Source organism: Protopterus annectens, chromosome 5.part1 (assembly GCF_019279795.1).
Source record: "Protopterus annectens isolate FY-2018-M chromosome 5.part1, PAN1.0, whole genome shotgun sequence".
Taxonomy (NCBI): Eukaryota; Metazoa; Chordata; order Ceratodontiformes; family Protopteridae; genus Protopterus; species Protopterus annectens.
In genome coordinates, this window is record NC_056736.1 from 542,616,650 (window position 1) to 542,642,559 (window position 25,910).

A 25,910-nucleotide genomic window follows, 5' to 3' on the forward strand; every position below is an offset into this window, starting at 1 on the left:
GTTTCACCTCATATCATGCCCGCCCCAAAATCCAGACAACACCAAGAAAGGAGGGGGGGTGTCCATATTCATAAAGGACACCCACACCTCAAGGTTGGTGGCAACACATGATGCATCGGAGACCATCCAGGTGCAATTAATCATAGGCAAGACTGCTCTGCAATTTGTAGCATGTTACAGGCCACCCTCTCAAACTCAGGAACCTCATATGGCCTTCCTGAAAACATTGGAGGGGATAAATGTATCTCCAAACACCATCATACTAGGTGACTTCAACTACCCTAATATAGACTGGGAACACTACTCAAGCCCAAACACTCTAACCCAAAGATTCCTGGAGTTCATAAACTCAAATGCCATGGAACAACTAGTCACCATCCCCACAAGAGGAGAAAACATACTTGATCTCATCATCACGAACATGGGATCAAAATGTTCAACACCGGAAGTATACCCCTCACTGGTGAGATCAGATCATAAACTAATCTCGCTGGAGGTCCTCATCCCACCCCCACCTGAAACAAAAAAGACCACAGTGAAAAACTTCTCAAAAGCCGACTTCACACTTCTAAAAACTAGTGTGGTCTCCTTTAAGGCCCCTGAACCAGTGGTAAACTTTACTCAAACCGCTGAATCACTTACAAATGCCTTCTACCAGCACCTACAGGACTGCATGGATCAGGCTATCGCAAACAAAACTAAGACTCTCTGTACCAAAGGCAAGCGTCCACTCTGGTGGATCCCAGCCATAAACAAGCTCTACAACAAAAGGAGGAAGCTACTACAAGATAGAGCAAAATCCTTGAAAGGTAAGACACCTTTGATCATCATAAGTAAAAAACTAAGAGCTCTCATAAAATCATCCAAGGCAAATTTTGAGAGAAAAATCGCCAAGGACTCAAAAGACAATCATAAGGCCTTCTTTAGCTATGTTAGAAACCTAGGAGGAAACTCCCAGATATGCTCAGAATTAGTTCAAAATGATGTGAAAATTACTGAACCTTTACACATTGCCAACATACTGGCTGACAGGTTCAGTGCAAACTCCCCCCTCCCCCCCAAAAGGAGAGATATCTATACCAGAGGATTGTAGCCCCCCCAAACATCTCCAACGCCCAGGTGAGAACTGCTCTCACTAAGGCAAAAAACACAGCATCCATGGGACCAGATGGTGTCCCCGGCTGTGTGCTTCACGAACTCAACGAGGAATTAAACCCACAATTAGGACAGCTGTTTAATCTTAGCCTCACCTCAGGATACGTACCCAAGGAGTGGCGCACGGCGACTGTGGTCCCACTTCATAAGGGCGGTGCCTCCACCGACCCTGGAAATTACCGCCCCATTAGCTTGACAAGCCTTATCTGCAAAGTCATGGAGAGGATCATAATGGAACTCATAAATAAAGACATAGGGAACTTGCACACTTTGGATCAAACCCAGTTTGGCTTTGTCAAAGGCAGATCCTGCCTCTTAAACTTGGTTGACTTTTTCGAGACAGTCACCAAGGCCATTGATGAGGGAAAGGCAGTCCATACAGCCTACCTCGAGCTGGGAAAGGCCTTCGACACAATACCACACTCAGGTATCATCGAAAAACTCATCAGCTTGAATGTAAACCCATACATCACAAGATGGGTTGCAAACTGGCTAAGTGACAGAACCCACAGGGTCAGAGTTGCTGGAGACATGTCAGACTCGAAGCCTGTCACTAGTGGTGTCCCACAGGGCTCAGTCCTGGGTCCACTCTTGTTCGGCATCTACTTTTCTGAAGTACAAGCAAACACAGGAGGGTTATGGCTGACAAAGTTTGCAGATGACTGCAAACTGGGCGCCATAGTCGAAAACACATCTGACACAGATATCCTTCAGAAGGGCCTGACAGAAATGGATAACTGGTGCCACAGCCATGGCCTAAAGTTAAACACCAAGAAATGCATAGTCATACCTTTCGGGAAAAACAAGGTTACCCCTAGCTACCATATAGGTGGCAATCCACTGAGCACAGAAGAAGTCATCAGGGATCTGGGGACCCAGGCTTGACAGTAGCCTTTCGTTTGACACTCATGTTGCTAAAGTAGTTAGGAAAACCTTCTATATTGCCCACCTGATCATGAAGGGATTCACATCTAGATCAAGGGAGGTCATCGTCCCCCTGTACTCATCACTCATTAGACCTATGATTGAGTACAATGCCCCGTTCGGAATGTATCTGACCCGACACCTGCTGCAGCTTGAAAGGCCCCAAAAGTGCTTCACCAAAAGGATAAAGGGTCTCAAAAATATGTCTTATGCTGCCCAACTGAAAGAACTCCAGCTCTATTCAGTCTCATACCGCTTGCTCAGAGGTGACCTGTGCCTGACATATAAGGCCATGTCAAAGCCAGATTTTATGAATATGCTTCACCTCAAAAAATCTAGATCCCTCAGAACCACAAGGGCGGGAGACTTAAACCTCGACACGGTTATAAAGAGAACGTGCTGGAGGGACAGATTCATCACCCAGAGACTCCCTATGCTGTGGAACAAAATCCCGGTACATGTGAGGCAGAGCACCTCGATGGCCTTGTTCAAGAGGAATCTTGACAAATGGATGGGAGATCGCAGATATACCCCAGGGATTACTTCAGTGTCACTGCTTGACAGAGGCACAGCAAAATAATAGGCATAGTTTTTATTCAAACTAAAGGGGTGGCAAAAGCCACATAACTATGGGCTAGGCTTATAAATGCCCTTGGGCAGATAGCCTAGTATGAACCTATGAACCTAAGAAAGACTGAAGAAGATGGCGTCGGCCGATGCCTTTATACTCCAGCCACTCTGACGTCGGAGAGGGGGCGACACCAGCCGACGCCGGACCCAGACTTTGGAATCCGGCCGACCGAGGGCTGCCTGAGGCAGGACAACCCATATGTTATGACTGCAGTTGCATTCTTGAAGGACATCTGTACCATGTTAACATGATGAAACCTTACCATGATAGGGAGGCCCTTGTGATGAGCATTTGCAGTGGATTGCAGGAGGAGTCTGAGGGAGATCTGGTGACTGATCTCAGTGAGGCTCGGACTGACATCTCAGTGGAAGGGATAGCAATGTCCCACGCAGCTATTTCCTACTCGGGTTTGAGAAATCCGAGCAGTGTTAAAGGAGTTTGGGGACATGTTCACTGGAAACCAGGGTGCACCCACCTGGTGCAGCACCAGGTGGATACAGGACCCCAAAGGTCTATTAGGCAGGCCCCTTTTATAGGGTGACTGAGAGTGTCAGACAGACTCATAGGGAGGAGATACAGGAGATGTTGGAACTACAGGTGATTCAAGAGTCCAACAGTCCCTGGGCCTCCCCAGTGGTGCTGGTGCCAAAGAAGGATGGCAGTACCAGGTTCAGTGTGGACTACAGGAAATTAGTCACAGAGAGTCAGATGCTTACCCCATTCCTAGGACAGATGAGGCCCTACAGCAGCTGGGTGGGACTAAGTATCTTACAACCATTGATCTTACCAAGGGTTATTGGCAGGTGCCCTTGACTCCCAGTGCTAGAGAGAAGTCAGCCGTTGTGATGCCTTTTGGCTTGTATGAGTTCAACAAAGATGCCCTTTTGGATGAAAAATGCCCCAGCAACTTTCCAGAGGCTGGTAGATCATATCCTAGCAGGAGCAGGAGGGTTTGCCTTGCTTACCTAGGTGATATTGCCATCTACAGCCATTCCTGGCAAGAGCACCTTCAGCATGTCAGGGAGGTGCTGGGCAGGCTACAGAGGGAAGAGGTGACCATTAAGCCGAGCAAATGTCAGGTGGGTATGGCAGAGGTCTCCTACCTGGGACAGAGTGGGGAGTGGTAAGATCAGGCCAGAACCTGTCAAAGTAGAAGCCATTCAGGCTTGGCCTGCACCTGTTACCAAAAAGCAGATGAGGGTACTTTTAGGACAGCAGGGTACTACAGAAAGTTCGTCCCCAGTAATAGTACCATAGCTGCTCCCTTCACAGACCTGCCAAGGAAGAACAGGTCAGATAAGGTAGTGTGGACCCCAGCATGTGAGCAGGCATTCCAGGAGCTTAAGGAAGCTTTGGGAGGACCCCCTGTGTTAGCCAATCCAGATTACAGCAAAGAATTTGTTGTGCAGGTGGATGCTTTGAACCATAGGGTGGGGGCTGTACTTAGCCAGATTTCTTCAGAGGGAGAAGAGCACCCAGTGGTTTATCTCAGTCATAAGCTCCAACCCAGGGAGGAATGCTATGCAGCTGTAGAAAAGGAATGTCAAGCCATAGTGTGGGCACTGCAGAAACTTCAGCCTTATCTGTATGGAAGAAAATTCACAATCTCCTAACATGGTTAAACAAAGCCAGCCAGCATAATGCCAAGTTGCTAAGATGGAGCCTAGGGTTGCAAGCATATGATATGTCAGTGCAGCACTGCAGTGGAATTAGCAATGCCAATGCAGATGAGCTCTCAAGACAGGGAATGGGGTAAGGTATACTCAAGACAGACCTAACCTTCTCAAGCAGCGCTTCTCAAGGGTCACTTGTAAAACTAGCTCGAGTTCAACGGGGGGGGTGCGGGATAAGTGAAGGCTGCCAGCCTAGCTAGATAGAATTTTGTTGATAATTCTGTCATTTGTAAATATTAATGTAAGCCACAGGCTTGTTCTCTTAAATGTGAAAAGACTGCATTGGATATTGAACTGCAAATATGTAACAACAGTGCACTCTGCTGTAAAAAGCTGATACGTTAATTCTTTGATGTCAAAATTCGGAGCCGATATGTCTAGAGGGAGGCATCCTGCCTATTGTTTTAAGACCAGAGTTAATGGCTAGAATTTGCATGTATAAATGTCCTTGATTGCTTTGGTTTCTGACCTGGTTTAAAGAATGTAAATGCAGTTTCTGTTAGCCTGGGAACACCAGAGAAGTGTGAAGAATTATGTCATGTGAAGCAGCTCTGTGTTATCAGTTTAAAGACAGAGAATCAGAGAGCTCGGAGCATTTTGTCTTGAGAACATCCAACATCACCAGCACTGCTTTGCTCTATATGCAAGTTATTTAGAAAGTACAGTTTTGTACCTACCATAAATGTAGATGTTCGAGTGTAAACACTGCTGCAGTTATTACACTTGGGTTATCCTGCCGTCAGGCGGTCCCGCAGTCGGCCAGAATTCCAAAATCTTGGTCCGGCGTCGGTTGCTGTCGTCTCCTCCCTGACGTCAGTGCGACAGGGGTATATAAGATGCAGCCGATGCAATTTTCTTCAGTTTTTCTTGCCCCAGATGTCAGGCGCCCCCAAATAAGTAGGCAATTCAAATTGCTTGTAAACTATACAAAAGAAAAGCAAACAACCATTTTTAGTTACCAGCAAATACTCCCCACAGGTAATAAAAGGTAGATGACCTAGCTAAGTACCAGAAAGTAAAAGGGGAAGGAGGGAGGGTAACCTGGACTGCAGCAGTGTTTACACTCGAACATCTACATTTATGGTAGGTACAAAACTGTACTATGTTCATCGTGTTACACTGCTGCAGTCATTACACTTGGGTGGAATCCCAAAGCTGAGGTAGGGAGGCTGGATCTATAAGGCCCTGCAGTACAGCAGTGGTGAAGCCAGCTCTGGATTTGGAGTATAAAGGCAAATGGTAATGTTTGGTGAAGGTATGCACAGAACTCCATGTTGCTGCTTCCAAAATATCCTTGGTAGGTACTCCTCTGAGGTAGGCAGATGAAGTGGCTGTTGCCCTGGTGGATTGAGATCTAACGCTGCTAGGTACAGGTTTCCCATGGTGGGTATAGCAGAAACGTATACAGTGTCCTATCCATTTTGAAATAGTCTGCTTTGAAATGACTTTTCCCTGTGCTCCTGCAGCGTATGCTACCAATAATTGCTCAGATTTTCTGAAAGCTTTGGTTTTGTCCAAGTAGAAATGTAACTGTCTGTGAATGTCCAAAGAATGTAGTAGTCTCTCCCCTTTGTTCTGTGGTTTTGGATAAAAAGTTGGCAAGTGAATAGTTTGGTTTAGAGCCACACTTGATACCACCTTTGGCATAAACGTAGGGTTGGTTAAGACACCCTGTCCTGGTGGAAGATGAGGAAATGTATTAGTGCCTGTAATTCTGAAACTCTTCGTGCTGATGTTATTGCCAGTAGCAGAGCAGTTTTCCAAGAGATGTATTTTAATTCTGCTGTGTTAGCTGGCTCAAAAGGAGGTAAAGTTAACTTTTCCAAAACAAAGTTGAGGTCCCAAGTTGGTGTCTGTGCTCTATGGGGCGGTCTTATATTTTTAGCCCCTCTGAGGTACTGTTTGAGCAAAGGATTAGAAAAAATTAGTGGATCCGTGTTGCAATGAGCAGAGATAGCTGAGGCGTGGATCTTGATGGATGAAAAAGAGAGGCCCTTGTCCAGCATCTCAGTTAAGTATTGAAGTATCTGAGGAGTGTTTGGGACAAGAGGGTCAAGGCTGTGCGCTTGGTTCCAGGCACAGAATCTTTTCCATTTATCCGAGTATGCTTTCCTGGTGCTAGGCCTTCTGAATGACATCCATAACAGCTTTGGAGAGAGGCATTGCTTGCTCGACTAAGGAATTTTCCATGCAACTAGATTTAAGGTCTTTAGCTGGCTGTGAAGTATCTGATTGTTGTGCTGTGTCAGCAACTGTGGGATTTGAGGCAAAATCCAGGGTGATTCTTGTGCTAAGTACTTTAAGATTGGGTACCAGTGCTGGCGTGGCCAGTCTGGTGCAATCAGGATCATTTTTGGCTCTTCCTGCCTGGCTTTTATGAGTACCTTTGGAAGGAGAGGTAAAGGAGGGAAAGCGTATAATTGTAGTTTTTTCCAGCTGAATGAGACTGCATCCACTTTCCATGCTTGTGGATGGTAGCTCCTTGTGCAGAATTTCTGTAATTGGCAGTTCTTTGGGGAAGCAAACAGATGTATATCCGGGCTCCACCATTTTAGTGTTATCACTCTGAATATTTGTGGGTTCAGTTCCCATTCGTGTGGGTCCATAATGTTTCTGCTTAGGTCGTCTGCCAGTGTGTTTTTCTCTCCTGGCAGGAATTGTGCTTGCAGATGAACTTGGTAGTTTAGAGCTGTGTTCCACAAGGTCATGGCTTGTCTGCAGAGAGGGTAGGAGTGTGTGCCCCCTTGCTTGTTTATGTACCACATAACTGTGGTGTTGCCTGTCTTTAGTAGTAATTGTCCTGGATGCAGCAGGTCCTTGAAAGCTATAATAGCATTTTGTACAGCTAGCATCTCTTTTTGATTGATGTGAAGATGTCTTTGCTCTGTGGGCCACTCGCCCTGGATACATTGTCCTGCCATGTGTGCTCCCCAGGCGTAATCCGATGCATCTGTTGTCAGTGTCTGCCTGGCTGTGGGTTGAGTGAAAGGCTGTCCCTTGTTGAGGTGACAAGCTTGTGCCCACCATCGAAACCCCTGTTGTAGGCAAGGAATTAGTGGTATAACTGTTTCCAAACTTTGACAGTGTTGAGACCATACGCTCTTTAGGTACCATTATAGTTTCCTCATATGCAGTCTGGCATAAGGAATTAGTAGTATGCAAGATGCCATGTAGACCAAGGCCTGCAGAATTTTTCTTGCAGGGAGTTGGGTCTTTGTTGCCATTAAATAAAAATAATGTGTCAGTTGTCCTTGCTTGTCTGGTGTGAGATAAGCCATCTGGGCCATTGTGTTCAAGCTGGCACCCAGGAATATTATCTCTTGTGAGGGCACTAGTTTTGATTTCTTTTCATTTACTGTGTACCCCAGGCAACTTAATACTTTTTTTATGTACGCCAGATGCTTTAGTAGAATGTCCTTGCTCTCTGCTTGAATCAGGCAGTCGTCCAGGTATGGATAAATTTGAATTCCTTTTTGCCTGCAAAATGCAATTACTGGTGCCAGGCACTTTGTGAAGACCCTGGGCGCAGTAGATAAGCCAAAGGGCAGTGCAGATAATTGATAGTGCATTGAACCAGCTAGAAATCTGAGGTATCTTCTGCAGTTTTGTCTGATAGGGACATGCAGGTATGCCTCTTTGAGGTCCAAAGTCACGAGACAAGCTTTCTTGCCCAGCATGGGAAGAAGCTGCTGTAGTGTCAACATCTTGAATTTCGGAACATCCAGGTAAGTGTTTAGTGAAGAAAGGTCCAGAATGGGTCTCCAGGCTTTGTCCTTTCTGGGAACCAGAAAGAGTCTTGAGTAAAATCCTTGTCCTTGTTCCTGTGGTGGTACCTTTTGAATAGCTCTCATGTCCATGAGTGCTGTAATTTGTTTTTGAACCTCTGCCCATTGATTTGGTGGCAGATTTGGCATTCCTTTTAGCCTTGGCAGAGTGTGAAAGTGGAACCTGTAACCTTGAGATACAATGTTGAGAACCCATTTGTCTTTGGTGATGCAATGCCAGTTGTGATTGAAAAGTGCCAGTTTTCCTCCTAAGGGGGCTGCCAAGAGAGAGCTGTTTGGCAGGTGCAGTGGAAAGTCATTGAGGCTGCTTTTCATAAGGTTGAGGCCTGTCTTCCCCTTCTTTCTGGCCTGGTGTACTCCAATGTCGAGGCCTGTAAGGGCCTTGTGTCTGACCTCTACCTCTTGGACGTCTGTATCTGCCCCTTTGAGGTCTATCTGTGACTGGAAAGGACCAATTCTTTGTTGGCCAATTTCTGCTAAAACGAGGAGGCTGAACCTGTAAGAAATCTTTCACCATTTGCATAGATTTTTGCCTTATCCTCCATCTTCTTTAATACCTCCTCTGCCTTAACTCCAAACAGCACATCCCACTGCAAAGGTGCATCCAATAATTTGACCTTAACATGATGTGGTAACGTATGTTCTTTTAACCAAGCATGTCTTCTAATGACAGAGCCTGTAACTGCTGCTCTACAGGAGGCCTCTACGGAATCAAACCCACATTGCAAAGTATGTTTTCCCACTTGTTCAGCTGCATGCAATAAATCCTGCATTTCTTTAAGGTTAGGAGGATCTGAATCTGGAAGCATCTTTTGTTTCAACTGAGACATCAAAAATTGCTGATATTTTAGCATGTGAAACTGGCAGTTCAAGGCTCTCATTGCTAAAGTTGCAGACGTATATACCTTCTTTCCCCATCTGTCTAATGCTCTGGAATCTCTGTCAGATGGAAAGTACAGTTTTGTACCTACCATAAATGTAGATGTCCGAGAGGTATGCATCTGCAGTCCTAACAAACGGGTTGTCCTGGCCTCAGGCAGCCCTTCGGTCGGCCAGATTCCAAAGTCTGGGTCTGGCCTCGGCTGGTGTCGCACTTCACCCGACGTCATAGCTGCAGTTCTTCGGGTATAAAGGCATCAGCCGACGCCATTTTCCTCAGTGTTTCTTGCCCCAGGTGCCAGATGCCCTCTAGGAAGGCTAAATTTGGATAAATGCAAATGTTTCCAAACAACAGAGAGCAAATAGAAATAAACATGTATGTACATATATACAAACAAATACACCATAATAGATTCCCCCAGCTAGCTACAAGATGGGCAAATACCCTAGGAGTACCACAGAGGGGAAGGAGGGTGGGTAATCCTGACTGCAGATGCATACCTCTCGGACATCTACATTTATGGTAGGTACAAAACTGTACTATGTCCTTCAAGGATGCATCTGCAGTCCTAACAAATGGGTAGAATACCATAGCCAAACTGGGGGAGGAGGCCCTAACAAGATTATGGTGTAGTTAAGATCCCTTGCAACACAGCAGTGGCAAAACCTGCTCGGGATCTGGAGTATAAGGGTAGATTATAATGCTTGGCAAATGTATGCACGGAGCTCCAAGTAGCAGCCTCTAAAATGTCTTTTGTAGCCACTCCTCGTAAAAAAGCTGTAGTAGTGGCTGTAGCCCTTGTGGAGTGAGGTCTGATATTTTCTGGAGTTGCCTTTCCATGATAAGAATAACAAAATCTAATGCAATTTCCTATCCATTTAGAGACTGTCTGTTTTGAAATTGCTTTTCCTTCCATTCCTGTGGCATATGCTACCAGAAGCTGGTCAGTTTTTCTATTGTTCTTGGTTCTGTCCAGGTAGTAGCGCAATTGCCTATGCACATCCAAGGTATGCAGCAGTCTTTCTCCCCTGTTCTGTGGGTTGGGGAAGAATGTAGGTAGGTGGATTGCTTGGTTTAAAGATACCCTGGAGACCACCTTTGGCATAAAGGTAGGATTAGTTCTCATGGACACTCTATCCTGATGGAAGATAAGGAAGGGTTGCACTGCCATTAATGCCTGTAGTTCAGAAACCCTTCTTGCTGAAGTGATTGCAAGCAGAAAAGCAGTTTTCCATGATAAGTACTGTAATTCTGCTGTTGCTGCTGGTTCAAAAGGGGGAAGTGTCAACTTTTCTAGCACAAAGTTCAAGTCCCATATAGGCAATGGTGGCTTTACATTTTTGATTCCTCTCAGAAACTGCCTGAGTAGAGGATGAGAGAAGACTGGAGGATCCATGTTGTATTCTGCTGAAATAGCTGACGCATGAATCTTAATGGAAGAGTAAGACAGGCCATTGTGGAGAAGCTCTGCTAAGTATTCCAGGATGTTAGCTATGTTTACCAGTGCTACATTTTGCCCTTTTGCTGCACTCCAAAAGAGAAATCTTTTCCATTTCGCTGAGTAAGTTTTTCTTGTTGAGGGTCTGCGAGCTTCCAAGATAATGTCTTTAACCCTTTGAGATAAATCTGGGTTATTTTGTCTTGTGCAATGCTCCAAGCAGCTAGCTGTAGTGTTTTCAGGTTCGGATGCAGGGTTTTGAAGTTGTTCTGTGTTAGCAGTAAAGGAACCAGGGGTAGAGGCCATGCGAGTTCGAGACATACTCCTCAGTAGTGGGTACCAGTGCTGTCTCGGCCAGTCTGGAGCTATCAGGATGATCCTTGGGTGGTCTTCTTTGATCTTCAATAGCACCTTGTGCATCAAAGGAAGAGGTGGGAATGCATATGCTGTCAGGTTTTTCCAACTGAAAGATAGGGAGTCCACCTTCCAAGCAAGTGGGTGGTATGTCCTTGTGCAGAATTTTTTCAATTGGTGATTGTGTGGGGATGCGAATAAGTCTATTTCTGGTAGTCCCCATTTCCTTGTGATGAATTTGAAGATGTCTGGATGCAGCATCCATTCGTGGGCATCCGTGGTAGTCCTGCTTAAGATGTCTGCTAGTATGTTTTCTTTTCCTGGCACAAATATTGCCTTGAGCTGTATGTTTAGGCTTAGGGCCACATTCCAGAGATCCATTGCCATCCTGCATAGAAGATATGAATGTGTGCCTCCCTGTTTGTTGATATACCACATAACTGTGGTGTTGTCCGTCCTTATCAGCAATTGCCCCTGTTGGAGAAACTGTCTGAATGCTTGAATTGCCAGTTTTACTGCCAGCATCTCTTTTTGGTTTATGTGTAGGTTTAGCTGGTCTTGAGTCCATAAGCCTTGTATGCACTTGTCCAGCATGTGTGCGCCCCAACCGAGGTCTGAGGCGTCTGTGGTGATAGTCTGGCTTGGTTGAGGGCTGTGGAAGGGCAGTCCTTTGTTCAATTGACAGGCCTGAGCCCACCATCGGAATTCTTGCTTCAGGCATGGAATTATTGGAATTTGGGTTTCTAGGCTGTGCTTGTGCTGAGACCATAAATTCCTGAGGTACCATTGCAACTTCCTCATATGCAGTCTGGCATGTGGGATCAATATTATGCAGGATGCCATGTAACCCAGGGCTTGCAGGACTTTCCTTGCTGTAAGCTGGTTCTGCGTTGTTAATGCCCTGAAGTAGAGTGGAAGGTGCTTTTGTTTTTCTGCTGTGAGGGATGCCATTTGATTTGATGTGTCCAGTTCTGCACCCAAGAAGGTTATCCTTTGGGATGGCAACAGCCTTGACTTTTTTATATTGACTATGTATCCCAAGGCTTGCAGTAGATGAATGACCCTTTTCAAGTCTTTTGTTAATTTGTTTTTGTTGTCCGCTTGTAACAGGCAATCGTCCAGGTAAGGGTAAATTTGAATTCCCTGAAGCCTGCAATGAGCAATTACTGATGCCAGGCATTTCGTGAATACTCTGGGCACAGTAGATAAGCCAAAAGGCAATGCTGAGAATTGATAATGCACTGATCCTGCAAGAAATCTGAGGTATCTTCTGCAATTTGGTCGTATGGGGACGTGCAGGTATGCCTCCTTGAGATCTAGAGTTACCAGCCAAGACTCCTTGCCCAGCATGGGAAGAAGCTGCTGTAGAGTCAGCATTTTGAATTTTGGGACAATGAGGTATGTGTTCAGAGCGGACAGGTCTAGAATAGGTCTCCACTGATTTTCCTTCCTTGGCACCAGGAAAAGTCTGGAGTAAAATCCTTGCCCTTGTTCCATAGATGGTACCTTTTCTATAGCTCTCATCCTTTTAAGTTGTCTATTTGTTCTAGGCGTTTGCCTTTTGATTTGGAGGTAGGTTTGGCATTCCTCTCTTCCTTGGTAGAGTATGGAAGTGAAACCTGTAACCTTTGTCTATTGTCTGTAAAATCCATTTGTCTCCTGTAATGCAATGCCAGTTTACTGAAAATAAGGCTAGCTTTCCGCCTAAGGGTGCTTCTAGTTGTTCCCTGGTAGGCGGCTTCAGAGCCAAGTCACTGTGATTGTCCTGTGGAAGTGGTAGTGGCTGGGTCTGCAGCAGTACTTCGCTGGTTGTTAGGCTGCCACTGATGTCCCCTGTAGGCACCTCTGGATTGACCTCTGCCTCTTGTGCGCCTATTCCTGCCTCTCTGTGCTCTGTTGGTGTCTGGAAAGGACCAATTCTTGGAAGGCCAGTTCCTACTAAACCTTGGAGGCTGGACCTGTAAGAAATCCTTGACTGTCTGGACAGATTTTGCTTTCTCTTCCACCTTCTTCAGCACTTCCTGTGCAGGAGAGCCAAACAAATTGTGTTTATCCATGGGAGCATCTAGGAGCTTTGATTTTACATGGTCTGGTAAGGACTGCTCTTTTAACCATGCATGCCTTCTGATCACTGTACCAGTCATAGCTGATCTAAAGGAGGCCTCCAGTGCATCATAGCCGCATTTTAAGGAATGATTACTGACCTGCTGTATGTTATGTACCATTTCCTGAAGTGACTTTCTGTCTAAAGGTTCAGGTGAGGACAGCTTTTTAGATAACTGATCTAACATAAATTCCTGATACTGAATCATGTGGAATTGACAGTTTAAGGCCCTAGCCGAAAGAGTAGCAGAAGTATAAACTTTTTTACCCCATCTCTCCAAGGCCCTAGATTCCCATTCAGAGGGGAGTGGGTTTTTGGCAGAGGTAGCTGCTACAGCCTTGGGGCCCTGTGAAATAGTTTCAGGATCTGCAAAAGGAGCCTTATACAAGTGATTATGTGTGTCCGGAACCCTGTAGTATCTGTCGGGCTTAGCAGGGGCCGGAGGGAGTGAATCAGGAGCAGTACAAGCATCATTAAATGCATCATCCACAACTGTAAGTACTGGAGGTATGGCTAAAGGCCTATGCTGTGGCAAATGCAAAAAAGTCCTAAGCCTTTTCCTAGAGTCTGAGAAATCCTGGCCCTGCCATTGAAATTGTTCCCTCATAGCATGCAAGGTTTCCCCAAAAGAAAATTCCTCAGGAGGAGGCAGAAGGAATGGAGTCCTCTGCATCAGAGTCCTCATATGGAGAGTAAGGGCCCTCAGGGGGGTTTGTATTTTCTGATTCATCTGAGGAGTAATCAGTAGAAACTGGCTCAGGGGGTTCTGCTCTAGGTCTCTTCTCTGGAGGGTTGAGAGGCCCTATCAGGGTGAGACTGGGATCCCCTGATCAAAGAAATGAGATCCTCTGCTAGACTAAGCATTTGAGTACTAGAGCTAGGCCTGTAAGAGGGGGCTTTAGTAGGCACGGCCTTGGAAGATTTAGCTGCTTTAGCCCTGGCAAAGGCCTTAATTGACATGGATGCAGGGGGCCTAGCAGCTCCACGTGCAGGAGTAGATACATCTAGGGGAATAGTATCTGATAAATCCTGAGAAACTGCAAGAGCAGGTGGAATTTCAGTAGCAGATTCAGCCATGCTGGAAGAGGCCTCGGTAGTAGGAGGCATGCTTTCGGCCGAAGGAAGAACAGCAGACTCGGTTTCAGCCGAAACAGAGACACTCGCGGTTGGCTTAACCGCGGTTTCGGCCGAAACCGCGGACCGTGAATGTCGGTCATTTTCCTTACACTTTTTAGCTAAATGTGAAGTCGGAGTCTCCGACGGCATGATATAAGCAAGAGCGGAGCCGAAAAACTCTTCTGCAAACTCCGACCGACGTCTAAGCGTCCGTCGGTTGAAGGAAGCACAGGCTAAACAAGCTGCTACGTCGTGGTCTGGGCCTAAACAAGGTAGGCAGTAAGAGTGGAAGTCTTTATGAGGTATTTGTTTCCCACAAGTTAAACAGTTATTCACTTTTTCTGACATCGGCTGAGGCAAGAAAGAGTCCCCAACGGGGTACTTCGCTTTTTAGAAGTCTTCGGTAGTAGTAATCTCTGGATCTGACCGACCGGCACTTGCGAACAGCTTCTGCTTCGGGTGCCACGCGGCAAGAAAGACCGAGGAAAATGGCGTCGGCTGATGCCTTTATACCCAAAGAACTGCAGCTATGACGTCGGGTGAAGTGCGACACCAGCCGAGGCCAGACCCAGACTTTGGAATCCGGCCGACCGAAGGGCTGCCTGAGGCCAGGACAACCCGTTTGTTAGGACTGCAGATGCATCCTTGAAGGACATCTGGGTTTTTTGCTGATGAGGCCTTAATCCCTTTGGGTCCCTAAGAAATAATTTCAGGGTCAGCAACAGGGCTTTTGTACAGAAATTTGTGAGAGTCAGGGACTCTAATATCTATCAGGATTAACTGGGGCTGGGGGTAAGGAGTCAGGGTTTAAACTGGATTCAGTGTACACATCATCCACAATATCTAAAACTGGCGGGATAGTAAGGGGTCTGTGTTGAGGCAATAAAAGGAAGTCTCTGAGCCTTTTATTGGATTCGGAGTAATCCTGGCCTTCCCAATGGAAATGCTCCATCACGGTATGTAAGGTCTCCCCAAAGGATTAATCCTCAGGCGGAGAGGCTGATGGAATTGATTCCTCAGCATCAGAATCCTCATAAGGGGGTAAAGAATATCCTAGGTCTGAGGAAGAGTCTGAGGAAATGGACACCTGGTCAGAAGATTCATAGTCTGCATCCTGTCTAGGCCTTTTATCAGGAGGGGGATGGGACCCCCTATCAGGGTGATTAGTTCCTCTGCAATTTTTAGCATTTGTTTCTTAGGCATGGAAGCCTGTCCTGGAGAGAGTTGTGTCTGTTTCTTTGCTTTTAAGGGGGGGGCTTAGACTTAGCAGAGGGTTTAATGGTTAACTGGGTAGGTCTGAAAACACCCTCTGTAGCTGTGGTTTGCTCAGCTACTTCAGTTCCCTCTGTTGGGTTAGGATCGGAAAGCTGAAAACCTAGTGCATCTGAAGGCCCAGCCAGCTCCACGTGGGAGTCAGAGGCGGTCTGTGGTTCTGTGGAAGCGGTCGTCAGGGGCTGCATAGGCGCCTCGCTGAAAACCAGAGAACCGGCCTAGAAGAGGCCTCGTCATCAGTTTTGGGCCTCAGATGCCTGTTCTTGCCCTTTTTATGCATTGTGGTCATTGGAATTTCTGACGGCATGGTGTAATTGAATTTTCTGCCAAAATAATGTCGGGCAAAATCAAACAGACGTTTAATAGTGCGCTTGTTAAACCTAGCACAAAGCCGACAACCAGTGACGTCGTGGTCAGGGCCTAGGCATGGAATTCAACAGGAGTGGAAATCCTTTTGCGGTACTTGCTTCCCACAAGAAATACAGTTATTAACTTTTACTGACATCGGTCTGAGGCAAGAAAAAGTTTCCCCAACGGGGTACTTAGCTTTTTTAGAAGACTTCGGTTCTGGATTCGGAATGAAAATCTCAGGAGTCGGCCGACCGGCACTTGCGAACTGCTTCTGCTTCAGGCACTGCGCGGCAAGAAAGACTGAAGAAAATGGCGTTGGCTGCATCTTATATACCCCTGTCGCACTGACGTCAGGGAGGAGGTGACAGCAACTGACGCCGGACCAAGACTTTGGAACTCTGGCCAACTACGGGACCACCAGACGGTAGGATAACTCAAGTGTAATGACTGCAGCAGTGTAACACGATGAATATCTGTGTTTTCTCTTAGATATAGCTAGGAAATAGGAAGATTAGACTAGTTTGTTTTTCTGTGATGTCAGAACTTTTCTACGGTATTATTTTAAACATTTCTCTCTGATCTCTGAACTCTTGACTAGCACTGTGTAGTAAGAAGTATTGTATTGTGTTTTTATTATTTATTAAATATTTTTAAACCTTTCAAATGTGTCTGGTTTATGTAGAGTTAATTTAAGCTCTAGAGTACATGGCATGTATATAGTGATACTGCACCAAGTCATTCTAATAAGCCTTGACTGTCCAGTCACACTTACCATTTGGATAATAATGCACAGTAATAACTGGACACCCTTTCAGAAGGACCTTTGAGTAGCTGATATTAGTGGGTGGTGGCAGCTGGTACTACCTTTTAGACTGGGCAGAAAAGCGGCACAGCTTGACCTGTACCAGCCTACCCCGGGAGTGTCTGTGTGGTTGTATAAACTCATCTCAAAGCGTGTGTGTGTGTGTCAGCTACCTGGGCAGGGACACGAAGCACTGGTTGGAAAGAGGGTGCTGGAGAATTTAGCTTGCCCGCTAGGCTGAGATCTGGACCCTATAGCTGTGCTAGTGGGGAGTCTTATTGGGGACCTGGAGAGAAAGGGGAAACCAGCCCTAGACAGACTGATCTCTGTGTGCTCTTAAGGGAAACTGTACTTTACTGTGTGTGTACTTATTATCCCTTCCCTATATGGACGCCCCTCACTAGTGTTAGTGGTGAGGATTGAGGCTCTTTGATTGCTAGGCCTGGACACGGGCGTCACAGATGGCAATAGTCCAAAAAGAAGAGTTAGATCTGAAAAAATATCTCACTTGTACTGCCTCACAAAAGTGTTCAGGTTAGACCAAGTTGCACATCTGCATGTATCATCGATATTAGCATTACAGAAAAAGGCAGTGAACAAAGCTATTTCAATGGCATTATTCCGAAGGGTTACAGGAAGAGACTTCCAAATGTTTGTTGCAACCCAATTTAATAGAACTCACTAGCCATTTAGGAAGGAATCCAAATTACATGCTGTGTCGACAAAGATTTGATTCTGTTTACATATAAAAACCTGTTAAGTACTCAGAAAAAAGCAATGGGCAAATTGACTTGTACAAATTCTGCAGCACACAAGCATTAAGGATAGGTTACTTCTATGGAAAATTAATTAAGGTTTTGCAGAAGAGCTTATAAAGTGGATTATTTTGGCTGAGATGATGATTCCTGAGAAAACAGTTTTCCAAGATGGGAAGTACACAGTCACAGAAACAGAAATTTCAAAGGGGTGATGAGTAAACTATTCCAGGATAACGTAAATGTCCCAAACAGCAGGTGTCTCTCAAATTGGTGCTTAAGTAGATAGTACAACATAAGAATATTTTATAAACTTTAAGATAAACAGAGGAAGATAGGTTAGAAAGAGATGCTACGTAGATTTTGCTAAAGGAATAGCCAAGACCAGTGACAAATATTTCAGGAAGATACAAAAAGACTAAGGGGACAGGTGCCGTTAAAGTGTCTATGCCTCTGTTGGTTACCCAGACAGAATAGGTCTACTTATACTTACAAGATTATTTGGCATTGTAGAAGGCTTCTGAGATGACAGAGTGATGCAAACTAGCCTATGAAAAGAGGTCAGATCTTTAGTTATTAAAGAAACTGAAGACTCCAAGCTAACAGCCTGTAGATTAAGAGAGCAGCATCTAGAAGAGACAAAGATGGATGGGCTTCTGGAGAAGAAAGGGTTGGAGAAGAGTCAACTATGTCTGTACAGGCCAGAAGAGTGTTATCAAAACGACAGTGGCGATGAGGAGTTTGGCTTTCCAGCTGAATTTCATCATCAGACAAAACTGGTATAAATATTTATCGGGGTCCATTTTGCCACCAATAATCTAAGGCATCCACTGTCTGACCTCACAGAGGAAAGAAAATGAAACAAGACACTTGATATTGGTAAGGTAAAAAAGTCGCATACAAGAGCAGCCCGGATATATATATTTTTTGGGGGTCTATATTAGAACATTGAAATATTAATGGTTTGAATCACTAAAGGTCGACCTTTAATGATCGAACCATTAAAATTTCGAATGTTCAGAAAAAAATTTAAAAAAAGGAAAATCTAAAGGGTGTAGGCAGGGGGGCCTCTTTTGCACCCCCCACTACTTAAATATACCAACTCCAAGACCGCACTACATTGAACTAAATGGAAATCTCCCCTTATGGAGATTTCCATTTACCCGTTCGATGTTCTGCACTTTCGCTATTCTCGTGTCGAAAATGTCTGATTCGACATTGTCGGCTTTCGAGAATATAATAGGTAACCATTTTTTTTTTTTTGCATCTGAGTGGTTCAGCGTCCATTCATGATGCCTCAAGAAACAGCAGATGATTTTGTCAGCCAGAGTACTACCTTTACCTAGAATAAGCATTGCTATTAGAAAGCAATATGCCTTAATGGCACTGTGCCATTTTTCACTGCTTCACAAACCAATTGACAAAAATGAGTTACTTCTTGTTACTTAATATACCGACCACTGCCATGTAGTCCAGCTGAATGGAGATGGGCTCTTGTTTTAGGGAGCCCTGAAAGAATAACAAATAAGTACTGGAAGCTTTTGAGGTGTCCACATGCACTGAGTTCTCTGCCCACTGTAATACTCAACCTGACTCCAAAGCAGACACATCAATGGTCACAGCAGTTTGAGGAGCCTAGAGATGGAATGCATCCTTCGATGAATGTTAGACATGTTCAACCAAGACTGCATGTGTAACATACAGACTTTCAAAATTCCAACTAAATGAGAAAGAAAACAGAGACGTTGGGGCCACCAGACCCATAACATTCAGTGGAAAACCATCATATGAAACTTAGAGTGAGGTACTTATGAAAAGAGAAGTTGCCATAAGGTCTAAACCCTTGTTACAAGTTCCTCCTTTAATAAGCTATGCAATGAGAATGGGGGTAACTACCTGTTGAAGAGATAATGTCCTGTCTTGGGACAAAAAGCCTCAAAATACTGTCATATCCAAGGTTCACCCTCTAAAGGTGAGAGACAAAACTAGGGGACCCAGAACTTCCAGAATAATATGAGCGGAGATTCCCTTCTGTAAACCAGATCTTCCTCAGATGAAGCAGTGAGATGCCATTAATTAAGTAGGGTCATATTATGGTTCCTTGTAGCCCCTGGTGAGCTACAAGTATTGACATGGACTTGAAGAGAAACCTGGAGGCTGACATGAGATCAAAAGGATGAGTCCTAATCTGGTAATGGTTTTCTGTGACCGAAAAGTGCAGAAACAACCTGGACTCCATGGATACTCAAACATGGTGGATTTCTAGGAAATTCAAACAGTACATCCAGTCTCCTCCTGACAAAGACTGGCTACATCAAGAGCACTCAGGTTTCTTTTGAGATAAAGACATAGAGGCAGCTGATATCTAGAATGGGTTTGAGCTCCTTTATTCTAAGCCTTTCTGTTCTGGAGGGGACACTATCGATGGTTCATTTTTTAAGCGCTTTAAGACCTCATTTCTTTGCTGCTTCTTTTTCCTAATGGGGTGGAACATCAGACAAGAAAAATGACAACAACACAGGAAAAAAGGGGTTGTACAAACTGTGACAATCATCCCACTTATTTATTCATCTATTTCTTGGAAATTATTTTTCAATCGTTGAAAATGAAGGAAGAATTAACTGTCTCACTGTCTTCACAGTGAGACAGTCTCATAAGGCATATCAGGTCTGTTGCTGTCTACTATGGGGGCTTTCCTAACCCTACTAGTGAGCACCAAACAAACAAACTTCGGAGTCCATGACCTTGTTGGAAACCAGACTGAGGGGTCTATCATTTCCCAACATCCTCCTGCTGCTGCCGTGGACAATGTTGAAATCTACTGAAATGCTGTTTCCTCTGACTTATTACAACTACACTGTGGAGGGAGAAATGTCACTGACACAGTGAGGGTCTGAGTTTTTTTTCCTTCATGTTTTAATGTGCTGAAAGACTCCAAGCTCAAACTGAAGTGGTTCTCAGAAGGATCATTCTAAAAAGGTCACCTTACAGCCTTCAGTGAAGTCAGTCAAGTGCCACTACAATCTTGGCCTATAGCAATGCCAGATTCTGCTGCACCTTCCGTTTATTAAAGTTAACTTGGACCACAAAGTTGCCTAAATTAGATGAGAATAAGTCTTGATCTTATTTTTCAGTGAGTCCTCCAGAACTTTCTCTGACACGTAAAGCATCTCATTCGTCACATTACTTTGGAAATGCATCATGTATGTTAAAAAGTTGAAATGCTACAACAGCAAAGTGATAAACATGAACATGTGCTTTGTAAAACATCCATTAATCTGGACACTTGGCTGGTGGACAGAAGGAAAAACTATGGTGTAGGAGTCTTGTACAGGACTACTAATGCTATGGCTACAGGCTGAAAAAACAGTTAAGTAGTCAATGTTACAGAAGATACTGTGAGATTTCTCAAACGCTTTTAGTACAGTCTTTCAAAATACCTACAGGGGATCCACACAAGAGGTTTGGGGGGGGTGTTGCAAGATGAAAACTTCATGACGTTTCCTTTGAGAAGATGGAAAGGGGTACAAAGGCCAGCCCACATCAGTAAACATATTCTGAGGTATTCTGGAGGAGAAGCTGGCCCTTTATTCTTCATCAGGGTCCTCTGTGAGACGGTCTATGGGAGGAAACAAAGTGGTTTGCTTCATCTAGACCCTTTCTAGGGCTGTTTTTTGGAGGCTCTGTTTTAGGGAACTTCAAAGCCCTTTTTTAAAATGGAGGGGGTGGGATCCTGGGCTATGTTAAGTGAGAGACTTGAAGAGACAGCTGTAGGTGTGAAGTCTGAATGGAGGCATCACAGATAGTAAAATGTACTGCAAAGAGATTCCTGGAAGGGTATTTGTATTACAACTGGTGTACACATTGATTAACCAATGCTTGAACCACCAACATTGGATAAATAGCATACTGGATGGTGGTTTGGTTCCAGAACTGGAAATCCCAAATACCAGATCCAGTGCTAGAGGGTTGCACAATGGGAACACTGATGCCAGGAATGCTGGTGTCAAAAACACTGGCGCCAAGACAGTGTAAATATGCAATGGAATGACTACAGTAAAAAGTACCATGTCAGAAGCATCAACAGCAGAAAACACTATGTTAGAGGATCTAATGTTGGTAAGGATAGCAGCAATGCTGGTAGAGCTGCTGCTGGAGTTGGCAGCCAGTGTGGGAGACAATGATGCTATAAAGAATGAGGTTCTACAGAGAATCAGAGCTGAAAGAACAGGACACATTATGTTACCTAACCTATAATCAGTGAAGAGCTTCCACCAGGCTATCATACTTTATCATACTCAGTACTAAGATAAACAGGAGATTGGCTACATGAATTGGCATTTTGGATATGGACTGAAGAGATGGGGCCTGATCACCTATAAAAGTGTGATTAATAGACTGAAAACTATTACAGATGGGATGGAATTTTCACTGTACTACCCAATGAAAGAAGAGAAGATTTCTTGATGAGTTTGAGATAAGACTGCCCTGACTAATACAGCTAAAAGCAGCTGTCACAGAGAATGGAGGCGGTGCCCCTGAAGAAAGTTTATTTTTTGACAACACTTTATTTGGCATTTTTTTTTTTTTTTTTTTTTTTATAGAAAAGGAGTAAGTTTGAGAACACTGTATATATCCAAACTGTAAGTGGAACCCAGAGGTTAATAAGAATGTCACTACACTTGTACAATGGACAAAGTGTTGTTAACCAAGAAGGCCTGCAAGTGCCCTCCTACAAGTATGGTTAAAAGTTTCACTGAAGCCAAGACAAATGCAGTAAATTGAAACCATATAGGAACCAGAGGCAATAAAGGCAGCCATCAGCAAGTAGAATGGCCTGATCACAAACTCAATTCTGAAACAAGAATAAGGACTTTGAAAGGAAAGACATAGCCAGGACAGTCTTATATGAAATAGCTGAGGCAGAAATCGAGAGAAAAGACACCAAATGAAAGTCCTCACAATGTCAAATAATGAAAGAGAAGAGAAAAATACATATTGCGTTTCGACAAAGAAGCACAAACCAAACAGGTTTCTTTCGATGCAGATAGGGTCATTTTTTCCGACTAGTACAGAACAACTTGGTGGAGAGAAGAGGGGGACAGAAAAAGAGAGAAGACAGAGACAGATGCATGATAGGAAAGGAAGTGTGGGACAGAGTGAGAAAGTTTTATCTGTCGAGTGGTTGTAATGGCTGTGTTGTAAAGTGCTAGAGGTTACTGAAGACTGACATCTTCTAATCAGATCTGTTATCAAGTCTGGAGTGAAAAAGAACTCTTAAAAGTGTTAAAGCGAATGAAAGGATGGAGATATTCTTTATTTTTTGGGAATTCACATTAATGCACGCACACACACACAAACACAGACATACAGGCATGCGTGTGTGCTACTTTGCCTTATGATACACAATGTATTATTTTTGCTTAAGAATCTGGTTGCATTTTTTAAGAACCTGGTTGGAATAGGTTTTGTAGTGCCTTTTACCTGAAATCAACTGCTATGGGGTCTCTTTTCTTATATCCTATGTAATTACTTCAGTGGAGGGACAGTAGCCAAACTGACCAAAAATACAATTAGTGCTGGTAGCATAGATTAATCAGCCTAAAACATCATATCACTTAAGGTACTTGCAAGTAAATTCCACAGCAATGTGTCAGAATATATAACTCAACTATGTCAAAAATATTTGAGAATGTGCATATAAAATTCCTTACCCTGATCTCCATATGTGTACGGCACATGGTACTGTGGGATGTACTGTGAAGCAAGATCGGTGGCTCCTGTCACTGGTGAGTACACAGGTCTTTGATGAGGAGCAGGCAGCATTGATGGAAGAGGAATGAAGCCAGGCAACGTAGGATGCACTGATGGGTGATTACTAGGGTGGAATTCTGGTGCTTGTGGTATCACTAGTACTCGTCGAACACCATTGTCTTCAATAACCTGCACAGCTCAGGACAAAAAGCCACTATTAGTTCAAATTAAGACTTCTTAAAGCAAACAGCACTGGTCATGTTTTATGCATCCAGCCTAAAATGTCAACATTCCTTCGCACAATAACTTAACAGATATGGTTTTGATCACTTAAAGCTTTTATGTAAAGTAATGCAGTCTGCAACACAATTCAAAATAGTACAAGTACAATAAATGAAAGGTTGTTTTTCAAGGTGATTAATAAAATCATAAACATGGTAGCCAAAATGGCAGTATTTTCTTATTAGCCCTGTTACGATTAAAAAACAGTTTTATTTTACACAACACCTTGAAATGATTATGTAATCACAGTTAGAGATATACAAAATGAAAACAATATACAAAAAAAATTAATACTTTTAAGGAATAAGTCTCTTGCACGTCTTGCTTGCTTGTAAAAAATGCGTCACTCAAATAGGTTACAAGAAGGAAAGGATACTCCGCTTCATTGAGATAAGAAAGACATTTACCTAGTTCTGTTTAACTGTCTAAACATACTGCAACAGATTATTCTGAAACTTAAAAAGTGGGTCTGTCCTTTGAGACTGCAAATACCAAAGCAACTGCAGACCCAGACATGCTATCATTACTATCCTTAAAATGAAATTTACGCTTAGAAATAAAAATAAACGTTTTGTAAAACTAACTCTAATGCAGCATCTTAACTAAACTGACAGGTAGCCAGGGCGTAGGAATGACTTCCTCCCTGTTTACATACCATATCACTGTAGAACATTCCATTAGTATCTTTATTGCTCTCTGGTATTAGGTCTTTCTCAATAAGCTTTCAAGGCCAAACTAACTGCCATCACCTCCTTTCACTGATGTGTGGAGCTGCCTGGTGTTTATTCTAGGCACGTTGGACTTGTCCTAGGTGTGTTCCTCAAGCCATACTTGAGCTGTCTGCATTTAGGGTTTGGATCATTTCTGCGAACTGGAAGCGGGCTCCTGGACTGGCTATGACACTCTCCTCCCACTAAAGTTGTTCTTTTCAAGCATGGTAGGAGGGGAATTGGTGCTTCTAGAGACTGCTGGTTTTGGGACCAGCAATTTTTTTTTCTTTTAAGGGACCATTCTAATTTCCTTGTGCACTTTTACAAATGGAACCATTAGAATACAAGAAGCCATGTAAGCTGGGAACCTTATAAATTCCTTGCAGTAGTGGTCTGTTTGCTGCACAGATGGTGCATGACGTACTTTTGAGAGGGACAAAAGCTAGTTCTCACGTAGAAAGGTCTTCTGTTGTACCAAGTCTAGGTCTGCCCCCAAAAGGTAACCCTGGTGAAGAGTTAGTTGCGACTTCTACACACTGAGGGTGAAACCCACCTTCTAGAAACAATCCATTGTGATTTGCATGGTTATCAGACGTTTTGCTGAAGATGATGCATGGATTAGGCAATTGTCTTAAGTATGGGTAGATATGGACCCCAAACTAAAAAATACGCCAGGAGCAGAGTTCCAAAATACGATTCAACATCAAATAAATTGACCAAGACAATTTATTGAGCATGTTCATCCACAAAATAGAATGGACATCTTCAGAATGAGTCAAACAATAGCACACCCCCTTTATATATAACTACCCATCAATCAGTTAAAGAAAATTAATTAAAATCACAATCGCCTTAACACCACCACCACTGATCCAAAGCACACCCTAAAAACCTTTCAAATATATTTTAAAACACTTAAAACATTTGTTAATCAAATAACGTTGTTAAAACATCATAATTTACACAATCGTAAATTAAGTAAGGGCTGAAAAAGAAGTTATGCACTCACCATAACATTCCATGTGAGTTGTTCCATCTCGCCTTCATTCATCACTGATGGGTTCGGAGCCGATCCTCGGCTCCAACATGGCCGACTAGCAAGCTCAAAGTTCTCCAGTAGCTCGAGACCCCACCCCTTATCCCATAATGCACTGCTGGAATTACCTCAGATCTTGTTTGCTGCGTACCATATAATAGTACAATAATTATTCTGCCTAGGAATGAATACGCATTGAAAAACCAGGATGAAGACAGCCTCCAGGTCAACTGTCAGCCAGGAGGGGGAAGGAGGGAGGAACGTGAGAATGAAAGCAAGATGGAACGTTATGGTGAGTACATAACTTATTTATGTGAAGTTGTTCAATCTCGCCGTTCATTCATCACTGATGGGTAGCGTCCCTAGCACCCTGATCTTGGGTGGCTCACGGGGCTCACGGAAGTACACTCTGCAGAACCGTAGAACCAAATGAAACCCTGTCCCTGGAGGCCTCATCCACTTTGCAATGAGTTATAAAAGTGTGAGGTTTAGACCAGGTGGCTGCTGCACAGATGTTATCCAAAGGCAATTTGGCTTGAAAGGCTGACGAGGTAGGAACTGCTTTGGTTGAATGAGCCTTTACCTTACTAGACATGGACATATTATGACAAGCATATGTATAGGTGATGCAATCTGACAGACACTTAGACAGGGTTGTTTTAGCAACTGGTTTACCTTTCCTGGTCTCAGAAAAAGGACAAAAAGAGCTGATCTGATTTCCTAATGTCTTTGGTTCTGTCCAAATAAAATCTAAGTTGTCTATGAACATCGAGTTTATGCAACATATATTCCAATTTGTTGGTATGATTAGGGAAGAAAATAGGCAACTGAATGACTTGATTAATGTTAACCTCAGAACATACTTTGGGCAGAAAGGATGGATTAGTC

General features: G+C 43.9%; 1 protein-coding gene across 5 annotated transcripts in view; it reads right to left on the reverse strand.

Annotated features, from left to right (window-relative positions):
• The window catches only part of FNDC3A (fibronectin type III domain containing 3A), a 3,267,883-nt gene that overhangs the window by 1,865,095 nt on the left and 1,376,878 nt on the right, over positions 1 to 25,910 (reverse strand). For all 5 annotated transcript variants that reach the window (XM_044073165.1, XM_044073164.1, XM_044073166.1 and 2 more), the window contains one exon: positions 22,955 to 23,183. In XM_044073165.1, the coding sequence (XP_043929100.1) occupies positions 22,955 to 23,183 (229 nt within the window). The remainder of the gene's footprint in view (positions 1 to 22,954; positions 23,184 to 25,910) is intronic.